General features: G+C 33.0%; 1 protein-coding gene across 5 annotated transcripts in view; it reads right to left on the bottom strand.

The window, feature by feature from the left end:
• Nucleotides 1-14,173, bottom strand: part of LOC123527475 (uncharacterized) — a 577,437-nt gene that overhangs the window by 20,954 nt on the left and 542,310 nt on the right. For all 5 annotated transcript variants that reach the window (XM_053523375.1, XM_053523376.1, XM_053523373.1 and 2 more), the window contains one exon: nt 1,287-1,883. In XM_053523375.1, coding sequence (XP_053379350.1) covers nt 1,287-1,868 — 582 coding nt within the window. In that variant the 5' untranslated portion in view covers nt 1,869-1,883. The remainder of the gene's footprint in view (nt 1-1,286; nt 1,884-14,173) is intronic.

The raw sequence follows: 14,173 nt of genomic DNA, 5'->3' as shown, positions 1-14,173 counted from the left end.
GGATAGGGTCGTGTGCTTGATTTTTTGCTAGACTGACTTGAAAATTTTGGATCTCTTGCAATTTTTCATTAGGTGATTCTATGGGAAAAAAGCAATTTTCATAACCTGTTTTGCATGACAAAGTTATAGATCGGACAAAAAATGACCTTTTTTCACCAAGTGTGTGACCTTCATAAAGCTAGGGTTCTGGGTGTTGCACATGACACGTCATCTCATCATACGGAACATTTATGCCAAGTAATATTGTAATCCCTTGATGGATGACAGAGTAATTGACCGGACAGGACAAAAACCATGTTGACCTTTGACCTCCAATTGTGACCTTGACCTTTGAGCCAGGGGTCCGGTTCTTGACACGGTTCTTGACACGTCGTCCCATCATGGGAAACATTTATGCCACGAAATATCGTAATCCCTTCATTGGTGAAAGAGTTATTGACCGGACAGGGAAAATACCCTATTGACCTTTGATCTCCAGCTGCGACCTTGACCTTTAAGCTAGGGGTCCGAGTTATCACGGGAAATATTTGGGTCAAGTAATATCAAAATCCCTTCATGAATGACAGAGTTATGAACCGGACACGAAACAGACCCTGTTCATGCCATGTAAACATTTGACTGCAAAGCGTGACATTGACCTTTGAGCTAGAAGTCTGAAACTGTGCAAGACACATCGTCTTATTATGAAGTATATTTGTGCCAAGTAATATTAAAGTCCCTTTATGAATGACAGAGTTATGGACCGGACTGGAAAAAAGCCCTGTTGACCTTTGACCTCCAATTGTGACCTTGACCTTTGAGCTAGGGTTCCATGTCTTGTGCATGACACGTAGTCTAATCATAGAGAAAATTTGTGCATGAATTATGGATCGGACACAAAATTACGGACGGACGGAAAAACTTATGGAATGACGAAATGACGGACGGAAAAGTGCATTCTTATAATCCCCGAAACTGGTTTTTAACCAGTAGAGACTAATAAAATGATGGCAGAAACCATATGCTTAAAAATGTTCAAACAGAATCTCGAAATGCTGAAATAAAGTCCAGTTAGAATTGGAGTATTAGAATATGTCTTTGAAACATGTAGTCACGTCATGACCGGCGATACTTTTAAAATTCTTCAAGTTCTGAAAACATTGATAAACTGTTCAGAAATATGTTCTCCGAAATGGGGACAATTATTGCAGTTGATGACAATTTAAGATAATAGAAAATTATCAGATAAATTCATTGTAGATGATGACCGATTAATAACTATACCAAGACTGGAATATTTAACTTACCCTGTTAAAAGGGCACGTTATTTTTGAAGACATGTCATTGCACGCCAGCCAGTTGTTCTGTATCGTTGTGTTATTGATAAGAATGCTAAGGAGTCCGGCAGCATCTGTTGTGCATGCTGATGAACCCGACCCTGTTGTTGTTTGGAAACATTTTCCGAAGCTCCATCCGAGAGGATCTGAACACCACGTACTTGGATCTGTGTTCTTCCACAGCGGATCTCTCGAGGAATGGTCAAGTACGATTTCATCATATAATTTACTGCATATTTTTTTCTTACATTTTCTACGATCCTTTGGTTTACTACCAAAGCAGTTATATGGGATATTTTCTGTGCATGTGTTTCTGTTACAGGCGTTCTTCTTTTTCGCGTGTTCAGGCAAAAGATTTTGAGACGTACACTGATTGCACTGACGCACCGATCCTGTCGGCAAGCCATTTATTATTTTTTGTAAGGATTGGTTACGACAAAGCTGCACTTTATCTCCAACAAAGTCTTGAAGTCCTTCCTGTAAGTACTCCAAACCCTTTGCACCGCGGACCCAATTTTTATACAGATCCTTTTCCATGTCTTCCGAGGCCATTGCATGTTTGGAAATCTAGAAAATATACAACATTGTTTGGGAAACATTTATCAAGTAAATGAATAATTTAGGTCTACTTTACAATCATTTAATATATGGGCAAATTTCTTTTACTAATATTGCAGTATACACCATTCCATTTGTTCAAAGGCATATGTCTTCCATTTTTTGTTGCAACCTAAAAAGCGTGAATCGCTCATCTCACCTAAGTCGTCTGGTGATCATTAGTATAAGGAACTTTCAGACTGAATCCATTAAACACTGAAAATGAAGTTCGCACTGCCATCACCTCCCATTTACATATAAATACAAGTGTTCATATTTGGTTCAAGTCCTAGGGTACCTAATTCTCAATTATTCTGCAATCGTTAGGATCGTGGTTATCAAATGCAATAAGTTTCGTTTGAGTGGCCTTTACTAAACTGTGGAAGATATTTGATCCAGTTCGATATATCAAGTGTACAAATATTTTATCTAAGGCCAATGGTGCAAAACTCTCAAGTGCGTGGACTGACTCTGAAATAACATTTAACGCATACCTACACTTCATTGAGATCCTGTGTGAAATCCATTAAAATTTATGCCAGAAAATGTTTCAATAGACAAATACAGCAACAGACCTACATTTAAGTACATTTGTACCCCTTTGTGATTAGTTATACTGCATTGCTAAACATTCAAATATATATAAGAATTATGGAAATATAAAACACAACTAAGTAAAATAATAGAAAATTCGATTCGATGGTCTGTTCATAAGGGGTAATGAACTGCGCATCACTTATCTACTCACGGCCAAAAGTACCACCTTAAACAGATTTTTAAAGTAAACTTGATTTCACTACATGGCCACAAGCAATGAAATAATGACACTACTAATCCCAAGTACAGGGAGACTTTTTCCAGCTGCTAGATGACACTTAAAGATCGCTTTGGAACAAAGTACAAAGTTCTGCATTAAATAGTAGCAAAATCGATGTGACTTGGAATATACATAAGAGGTTATGAAGATTGCAACACGCTCACACTCATTAAAATCGGTTTAAGTAGCGGAATTCTACCTAAGTACGATTAATTGACTTCAATAATCACATTCATAGAACAAGAGGGTCACTGACCTAAAGCGCGCACCTGTGTACAAGGCCTCAAGGGTGTTTGTATAACGAAATGATACAAGTAAAGTTTCTTCTATGTTAGCCTATATTATATATATGTCGCACACATTTTTACCTAGATCATTATTTAAACAATTACAGTTGACAGTACAACTCTGATATCATACGCAAAATATCAAGGCTCTAGCTATTATTTATTCATAGAAGAAGATTTTCAAAGTTTCTTATTTTAAGCCTATAGTAAGTACATGTCACACACTGAGCGGCATGGTAATTTTAACCTTAAGGCAATAATTATGTCAGTTATGGTATAGAGTCAAATTCTTATATCACATGCCAAATATTAAAGCTCAAGAGAAAGTGTGATAACTGAAAACTGTTTTCAACCAAACAGATCCATATGTTCAATGAAATTGGACTTTGGAGCAACTTTGAAAGAAGGCTACCCAGAGATAATTTGAGTAAAGTTTCATCAAAATCCACGAAGCGGTTTTAGAGAAGATGTTGACGACGTATATCTTGACGGACGGACACACGGACGCATGGACGACGGACAATACATGATCACAACACCCCACTTAATGCTCAGGTGAGCTAATTGAAGTGACTTAGAGAAATTTGTGCTTAAAGTCACCCTTGCAATTTATAAAAGCAAAATGGTATTAAGGGGACGCATACTTTGAAATTAGAAAAAAGTGGGTGGGGTATGATAAAATTTACCTGCAAAAAGTACAAGGTTTTGGTACATGAAATGGATACTTTTTCAACTGTTATAAGTACACAAAGGATTGCTTACTAAAATAACAAGAGGACCATGATGGTCCTGAATCGCTCACCTCTTCCCACATGACCCAGTTTTGAGTATGACGTCGTTTTTTCTATTATTTGACATAGTGACCTAGTTTTTGAGCTCATGTGACCTAGTTTTGAACTTGACCTAGATATTATCAAGATAAAAATTCTGAACAATTTTCATGAAGATCCATTGAAAAATATGGTCTCTAGAGAGGTCACAAGGTTTTTTCTATTATTTGATCTATTGACCTAGTTCTCGAAGTTACGTGACCCTGTTTTGAACTTTACCTAGATATCATCAAGATAAACATTCTCACTAACTTTCATGAAGATCTCTTGAAAAATATGGCCTCTAGAGAGGTCACAAGGTTTTTCTATTTGTATACCTACTGGCCTAGTTTTTTGAGCGAACGTGACCCAGTTTCGAAACTGACCTAGATATCATCAAGGTGAACATTCCGATCAATTTTCATGAAGATCCATTGAAAAATATGGCCTCTAGAGAGGTCAAAAGATTTTTCTAATTTTAAACCTACTGACCTAGTTTTTGACCGCAGTTGACCCAGTTTCAAACTTGACCTAGATATCATCAAGATGAACATTAATACCAACTTTCATACAGATCCCATGAAAGATATGGCCTCTAGAGGTCACAAGTTTTGTTTATTATTTGACCTACTGACCTAGTTTTTTACAGCACGTGACCCAGTTTCAAACTTGACCTAGATACCATCAAGGTGAACATTCTGACCAATTTTCATGAAGATCCATTCAAGGGTATGGCCTCTAGAGAGGTCACAAGGTTTTTCTATTTCAAGACCTACTGACCTAGTTTTTGATCGCAGTTGACCCAGTTTCAAACTTGACCTTTATATCATCAAGAACAACATTCAGACCAACTTTCATACAGATCCCATGGAAAATATGGCCTTTAGAGAGGTCACAACTTTTTTTCATTATTTGACCTACTGACCTACTTTTTGAGGCACGTGACCCACTTTCGAAATAGAACTAGATGTCGTCAAGATGAACATTCTGACCAATATTTATGGAGATCCATTCACAAGTATGGCCTCTAGAGAGGTCAGAAGGTTTTTCTATTTTTAGACCTCCTGACCTAGTTTTTGATCGCACATGACCCTGTTTCGAACTTGACCTAGAAATCATCAAAATGAACATTCAGTCCAACTTTCATGAAGATCCCATGAAAAATATGACCTTTAGGGAGGTCACAAAGTTTTTCTATTATTTGACCTACTGACCTAGTTTTTGACGGCACGTAACCCATTTTCGAACTTGATCTAGATATCATCAAGATGAACATACGGTCCAACTTTCATACAGATCCCATGAAAAATATGGCCTCCAGAGAGGTCACAAGGTTTTTCTATTATTTGACCTATTGACCTAGTTTTTGATGGCACGTGACCCAGTTTCGAACTTGACCTAGATTTAATCAAGGTGAACATTCTGACCAATTTTCATGAAGATCTTGTGAAATATATGGCCTCAAGAGAGGTCACAATGTTTTTCTATTTTTAGACCTACTGACCTAGTTTTTGAGGCACGTGACCCATTTTCGAGCTTGGTCTAGATATCATCAAGATGAACACTTAGGCCAACTTTCATACAGATCCAATGCAAAATATGGCCTCTAGAGAGGTCACAAAGTTTTTCTATTATTTGACCTACTGACCTAGTTTTTAACGGCACGTGACCCAGTTTCGAACTTGACCTAGATATCATCAAGGTGAACATTCTGACCAATTTTCTTGAAGATCTCCTGAAATATATGGCCTCAAGAGAGGATACAATGTTTTTTCTATTTTTAGACCTACTGACCTAGTTTTTGACGGCACGTGACCCATTTTCAAATTTTTCCTAGATATCATCAAGATGAACATTCAGACCAACTTTCATACAGATCCCATGAAAAGTATGACCTTTAGAGAGGTCACAAGGTTTTTCTATTTTTTGACCTACTGACCTAGTTTTTGTCGGCACGTAGCCTTGTTTCGAACTTGACCTAGATATCATCAAGTTGAACATTCTGACCAATTTTCATGAAGATCTTTTGAAATATATAGCCTCTAGAGAGGTCACAATGTTTTTCTATTTTGAGACCTACTGACCTAGTTTTTGAAGGCAAGTGACCCAGTTTCGAACTTGACCTAGATATCATCAAGGTGAACATTCTGACCAATTTTCATGAAGACTTTTTGAAATGTTTGGCCTCTAGCGAGGTCACATTGTTTTTTCGTTTTTTAGACCTACTGACCTAGTTTTTGAAGGCACGTGACCCAATTTCGAACTTGACCTAGATATTATCAAGATGAACATTCTGACCAACTTTCATAAAGAGTCCACAAAAAGTGTGACCAGTAGAGTGGTCACAAGCAAAAGTTTACGGACGGACGGACGGACGTTCTAACGAAACGGTCTTTATGTGACTCCCCCATTGTTCTCTCTATTGTTCTAACAGTCACATAAAAAGAAAAATAGTCACATAAACAGAACGGAATGAATGACATCAAAGAGAAAGTACCGTTATGCAGTCACTTAACCATCATTTCGCGGGCACGGACGCACGCACGCACGGACGACGGACGACGGACGCCGCGCGATCACAAAAGCTCACCTTGGTGAGCTAAAAATGAGAAAAACTGAAACAAGAAAGTTATTGTTGAATTACATAAGACTTATTGTGTACATTCAAAGTCAACAATTAATACTTTTTATGCGAAAATATTAGTGCTTCACCTTGTCCAAACATTTATCAATCTCCTACAGATTCTAATTTAAAGAAAAAAAGTGAAATAAGTTAACTGTTAAGTCCGAAAGTAAGTTTTCGTGAGCTGTTTTCAAAGGCCCTTTCGGCAAAATTGTCCATTTTGTACTCAAATCTCGTATAATAAACAACAATTGAATTTAAAAGGTCCGAAGTTAATTGGACGGATTTAACAAAAAGAGAATATCTATGATAATACAGTCAATAAGTTTCGATTTCAAGATATTTATGAAACGTTGTTCTTTCTCTTCTCTGAAACTGTCACTGTTTGTGGCTATTATATTTGCAACTGGCACACATATATATATTTTATATACATGTTGATCAGATTATACATATCGGACGCACTACCGGTAATCGTCTTTTTGTGTCTATTCATCCCTTGTATACAGAACAATAGAGATGCGAAACAACTGGACTAATTTCACGGTTTGTCTTTTGTTATAAAATACACGCCGAAATCGTGGTAATTTTACCGAAATGTTTATAATTTTTGAGATTTAGAGTCCGTTGATAAAAGCAAATATCATTTTGAAAATAACTCTCAATTGACGATCACTTTTAATTATTTCTAAGGTTGATGAGAAATGTGTTCGTCGCTGGAAACAAGAAAAAGACAAACTTGGGTGTCTCCCTGAAATCGTAAGAAGAATTTCAACAGCTTTAAAATTGCAAGTGAAAAATCAAAACTATTGTATAGGCCCATGAAATGCCCATTTAGAAAATGTCTCATATACAGAATTCTCGGATCTCATACTGAGAATTTGTAATAGTGAAATAATATTTCTGGTTAAAATTGCATTTATTTTGTGCTCAGAAATAAGTGGGGCACCTGAGTCTCGTATGTATAGGTTTTTCGTAATGTTTCGTTGAACGATATGCTAACAAACGTATTGATATTGTTACCAGATTTAAATCATACATATTGTTTTATCAATTGAATTCTTATCTACGGTATATGACAAATCAAATCAACACATTTTAAACCTAAAATCGGCGATTTATTTTTTATCATATTTTGGTAATCTATTTTTGAATGTTACAGTAAGAATTGATTCGGGAAAAAAAAAACAAAACAAAACTAATTCCTTCTAAGTCACATCTATATAAATATATAACGATCATCTTGTAAAATTTTGGTTGCAATGTCTCTTTTAAATATTGGTCATATTAAATTCCACTTTCTGTTGAGTGAATACGGCAAATAAGAAAACACTGGCCATACCCAATGGCCCGGTAGGTCCATATAGTGTACCATTCGATGAGTGAAATAGGGGGGTCGCAATGGGGTTTGATCATGCATTCGAAAGTAAAGACATATGCTAACCTTTGTGACAAGTATTATTTTTGGCATTTTCAACAAAGCATTTTTTCATCCTCGGGTGTAGTAATATGTAATCCGCAGAACGCGTTTAGCCAGAAGGTCGCCTGAATCACGAAAGAATAATGTTAACGTTAGAGATTATTTCTAAGGTCACAGAGCTTGATTGCCAGCCTGTAATGACAACAGCTTTCGAGTTCAGTTGATCCGTTACGTGTGACTCAAGAGAAGGAACAATAAAAAGAAGTCAGCACACTTAGTACGTGTACGATGCAGTCAGTGATTTCCCGTTGACCTAGTGCGGTTACGGTATTCATTTTATTTCATTTTATACTTTTTCCTCATGAGTTAGGTTCACAGACCCGTTAAATTTTGTCTTTCATTTTCTCTTTACTACAATTGTATGAAGACAAAACGAGTTAGTAAAATTTAATCTAGTTCTAACATGTTCACTAAAATAGTATATCACAATTGACAAGTATTTATGTCTTTTACACTCTAGCTTTCATATGATCTATTGTTTTTTAAGCTTCTCTGTGATATTTTTAACCTGTACAAGCTAGTTGTTTAACTTTTATAACAATCTTACACTTTACTTTAATAAAAGCATTGCCCGGCCTGACAATAAAAACATTGCCAGCCCATAATTTAGGATGAATTGATTTACATATACTACCAATTTGATACAAAAATAAGAAATAAAACAATCAATTAGAAACCAGAGAAAAACAAACTTAAGTAATTCTGGAAACTATAATTTGGCCAACCATTATGTTTAATGTGAATATATGAAACAGTGGCGGCATTTTGCATTTCGGTGATAATTTTTTTAAAAATTACAATTCACAATGTGCGGGTTAGTCGCTTAAATAATTAGAGAGAAATATATCTGATAGCTTTCAGCTTTAAACTACACTCTGTGTACATAATTGTTCTTTTGTCTTTACAATGCCTCCATATACCGGGAATAAAGATAGGACACCCATATATATTTTATTGAATATGTGCATGGCTTGCTTACAATCTTGTTTAAAATTCATTCCCTTTTATGATATATTTATACATGTAAATTTGATTCAAGGTACACCCTTTGTGTTCTTAAATCATATCGCAGGTATATTTCGGACATTATCAGTTGTGTGTCTTTGTTATATTAACAAATACTAGTAGTGAATAAAATAAGGTTGCGGGCATTATTTGGCCCCACCTGGCTCCTTGACCCCTTCTAAAAAATTCAACACCGACCAATTCAAATTTAAAAATTCCAAAACCAACCAGTCTTTAAGAGAAACAGAGTTTCTATCTTAAAATACTAACTCAATGTATTTGTACCCTGAAAATCTTTAATGAACGTAAGGTTGAAGGGTCAACCCGATCTTATTTAACCTGTAACCCTTAACCAGCCCAGACAAATACCGGACAATTAAACAAACCACAGGTTTAAACCCAATTAAAAGTTTTAAATACATATGATATAGATGAGTTTACAAAATAAAATATATTGTTTGAAAGAAAGAAGATTTACTGATAATATAAACCCCCATTATGTTACAACAAAAAACGGGAAAAGAATGATAATGGCTACCTGTTCATCTTGTGGAAGAATGAAATCAAAGTTTGTTAAAAGTACTATCAAAGCAGGTAATTTAGATATCCATAAAACAGTGTTACCTTTATTACCTAAAAAAGGGTTAACACTTCCAGGATATAACTATTGTGGACCAGGAAATGCTTTAGATAATGGACCTCCTATCAACGAACTGGACGCAGTATGTAAGACCCACGACTTTTGCTATGACAGCGGTGTAAAAAAGAGTATATGCGACAAAAAAATCCTTTCCAACTTAAATAACACTAAATCAAAAACATTTGGAGAAAAGATTACAAAACATTTAGTTGTAAAACCCGCAATCAAAACGAAATACAAACTTGGTCTCGGACAAAAACGAAAGTCAAAAAACGGGAAAAGTGGGTATACTCTACCCCCGAAATAAATTGGAGTGATGAATTAGCAGAAGAATTACACAAACCAATTAAAAGAAAATTTAGGAAACGAAGAGTGATTGTCAATGATATTGATTATACTTGGTCTGCCGATTTAGTTGATATACAAGCTTTTTCAAAATATAATAAAGGAGTAAAGTACTTGTTAACCGTTATTGATATATTCAGTAAATATGCTTGGGTTATTCCATTAAAGAATAAAACCGGAGAATCTGTTACTGAAGCATTTGAAAAAATAATTTTAGAAGGACGATTACCAGTAAATTTATGGGTGGATGAAGGAAAAAAATTTTATAATAAAAAGTTTGAATCATTTTTGAATAAATATAAAATTAACATGTACCATACATTTAATGAAGGTAAGGCTGTAGTAATCGAAAGATTTAATAGAAGTTTAAAAAGAATAATGTGGAAATATTTTACAGCAAATAATACTTATCCTTATTTAGATAATTTGCAGGAAATGGTTGATAAATATAACAAAACAAAACATTCTAGTATAAAAATGACACCAACCAAAGCCAGTAAAAACGTAAATAAAGGTACTGTTTACTTTAACTTATATGGTAATTTAAAGATACCAAAGAGTAAAGCAAAATTTAAAATTGGTGATCGTGTTCGCTTAAGCAAACTGAAAAGACATTTTGGAAAAGGATATACACCAAACTGGACAGAGGAGATATTTATAATTCATGGAATTAATAATACAAATCCCAGAACATACACTATAAAAGATTTAAATGATGAAATAATTCAGGGTTCATTTTACGAACAAGAACTTTTACCTACTACACAAGAAGTTTTTAGAATAGAAAAAGTTATCAGACGAGACTATAAGAAAAAACAAACTTTAGTAAAATGGAAAGGTTACAATGAAAAATTTAATAGTTGGGTTCCATTTAGTGAATTGGAAGAAATTTAAATTGAAAAATATATTATATAAATGAGTAATAAAAATTTAATTTCTAATAATGGAATAGGAACAATAGATCAATTAATTATTCACCTAACTAAACTAGCTGCTGCTTACAGAAAAAGTTATAAATTTTGTGGGAGAGTAAGTACTGGGTTATATATTACAACAAATATCTTTAGTTGTTCAGCTGCATTAGCACTTGTTCCAGCTATTCCTATATTTGTAGCAGCTGTTGGTGTTGTTCCATCAGTAATTACCATATTTATTAATAGACTAAAACTTAACGACAAGAAAGCTATTTTAAAATTACATCACCACAAAATAAAACAACTAATAACAAAAGCACGGATTGCGGCTTTAGCTGTTCATAATCCTAATGATCCTAGAAAAGAAGAAGAGAAAAAAGTTATTCAAAATATTTTTTCAATACTGTTAGAAATGCAGAAAGAAAATAACTATTTAATGCCCTTTGAAAGATATATGAAGGAATTTAAACTTAACGGATATAAAAGTAAAAAAGAAGAAGAGTAGTATTAAATTTTACGTGTGTATTTTAAAGATTTTTTTCTATAAGTATATTATATATAGATGGTTAATAGAAAGGTAGATAGAATGATTATGCCAAAATTATCTAGCACTTTAGGAGAAATAATGAACCCAGACAAAAATTCATATAAAAAAGTTCTTAAAAGAAGCAATGTTATTAAATCAAAACTTAATCAAATAGTTAGCGATGAATATAAAAATCATGTCATTGATAAATTACAAAATGTTATAGATCCTTATCTATTAGAAAGGAATTTATTTGAATGGGAATGTGGTTGTCTATTAACTGAAGAAGAAAATACTGAAAGGTTATGTGATTGTCCCAGACCAAATAATTATCGAAACAATCCTATAAAAGTTATTGTAACCGATTGTGATACTAATGAAGAAAAAACATATAAAAGCACTTACAAAGCATCCAAAGAATTTGGTATTAATGCTGGGTTAATAAAAATGTGTTGTGAAGGGACAAACCGAGTAAAATGTGGAATATCAAACGTTAATGGAAAAAGATATAAATTTAAATATTTTATATCTTCTTAAACTTTATTTATTTTATTATTTTTTTAATCCTTTTTTTGCTTGAAGATTTATTTTCTAAATATAATATATAGATGGAAATTGAGAGATCACAAAATCAATATTATAAGAAATTTGAAATTAAAGTTACATATAGACAAGATCCAAAGAATCAATTATATTTAACTATAAACGACTCTTATGAAATACTTAAATCTGAACTTAAAGCTTTAAAAGGTATAAAAATAAACGTTGTTTTAAAAATAACTTTTGCAAAAATGGATAAAACTGATACAATATATAAATCAGCCTTTTTTCAATCAAAAGCTTTAGAAATTATTAACACAAACGAAATAAAAAAACACTTTACATCAAGCCTTTGATGAAATAATAAATAGAATTGGTAACTGGATTTCAGAAGGAAGTGGTTGGAGAATAGAGTCAGTTGATGCTTATTATATAAATAGATATAAATATACACCACTGGCTGCTTCAAGTTATTTAGAATTACCAAAACCATTACAAAATTCAATGAAAGGATTGATAAATATAAAGAATGATGATAATGAATGTTTTAGATGGTGTCATTTAGCTTACAAATTTCCTGTTGAAAAAAATCCTCAAAAAATTTCAAAATATAAAAAACATATAAACGATCTTAATTATAAAGGAATAAAGTTTCCTGTTACATTAAATCAAATACCTAAAATAGAAGTTTTAAATGAAATATCATTTAATATATTTGGTTATGAAGAACCTACGGGAATTTATCCATTGTACATATCAAAATATCAATACGAAGAACACTGTGATATGTTATTAATTAATAATAACGAAATAACACAACAACAACATTATGTTTGGATAAAAGACTTTAATAGATTAATGTTTAAAAAAACAAAATGTAAAAATAAAAAACATTTTTGCAAATCATGCTTACAAAATTTTTCACAAGAAAGAATATTAAAAGAACATGTTGAAAATTGTTTAGCTATTAATGGTACCCAAGGTGTTAAAATGCCACCAGAAGGTAGTAAAGTAGAACTTAAAAACTACCACAAACAATTAAAAGTACCCTTTGTTATTTATGCTGATTTTGAAGCAATAACTAAAAAAGTTTCAAGTGCCCAGCCAAATCCAGAATCTTCATTTACCGAAGAATATCAAAAACATATAGACTGCGGCTATGGTTATAAAGTTGTTTGTTGTTATGACGACAAATATACTAAACCAACTCAGATTTACAGAGGTCCTAATGCAGTTTATAAATTTATTGAAAAAATGCTCGAGGAAGAGGAATATTGTAAAGAAATATTTAATGAAAACTTTAAGAAAGATTTGAAAATGTCTAAAAAAGATGAAGCTTTATTTAAAAAGCAAACATCTTGCCATATCTGTGGAAAAGAATATAAGAAAAATGAAACACCAGTAAGAGACCATTGTCATATAACTGGAAAATTTAGAGGAAGCGCCCACTCAGAGTGTAATATTAATTTTAGACTAACGCATAAAATTCCTGTTGTTTTTCATAATTTAAGAGGTTATGACAGCCATTTTATTATGCAGCAAATAGGAAAATTCAAAAAAGAAATTAACGTCATTCCAAACAATATGGAAAAATACATGGCGTTTATGATTTCTGATTTAATTTTTATTGACAGTTTCCAATTTATGTCGCAGTCATTGGATAACTTAGTAAAAAACATCCCAGATTTTAAATATTTATCCCAAGAATTTCCTAAAAATAAACTTAATTTATTAAAAACAAAAGGTGTTTATCCATATGATTACATGGATTCATTCAAAAAATTCAAAGAAACTAAATTACCACCAAAAGAAGAATTTTATTCAGTGTTAAATGAAACTAATATTTCTGATAATGAATACGAACATGCTAAAAATATCTGGAAAAAATTTAAAATAAAAACAATGGGAGATTACCATGATCTCTACCTAAAAACTGACGTACTGCTTCTAGCAGACGTATTTGAAAATTTTAGAAGGTTGTGTTTATCATATTATAAATTAGATCCGTGCCATTATTTTAGTAGTCCTGGGTTAGCCTGGGATGCAATGCTTAAAATGACCGGAATTCAGTTAGATTTAATAACTGATATCGATATGTATTTATTTATTGAAAAGGGCCTTAGAGGTGGAATTAGCTATATTTCGAACAGATATAGCAAAGCAAATAATAAATATATGAAAGATTACAATCCAAAAGAAAAAAGTAAATACATTATGTATCTCGACGCCAACAACCTTTACGGCTGGGCCATGTCGCGACCTTTGCCCTCTGGG

This window comes from Mercenaria mercenaria, chromosome 14 (assembly GCF_021730395.1).
Source record: "Mercenaria mercenaria strain notata chromosome 14, MADL_Memer_1, whole genome shotgun sequence".
Classification (NCBI taxonomy): Eukaryota; Metazoa; Mollusca; class Bivalvia; order Venerida; family Veneridae; genus Mercenaria; species Mercenaria mercenaria.
This window is presented reverse-complemented; position numbering and strand designations above follow the sequence as displayed.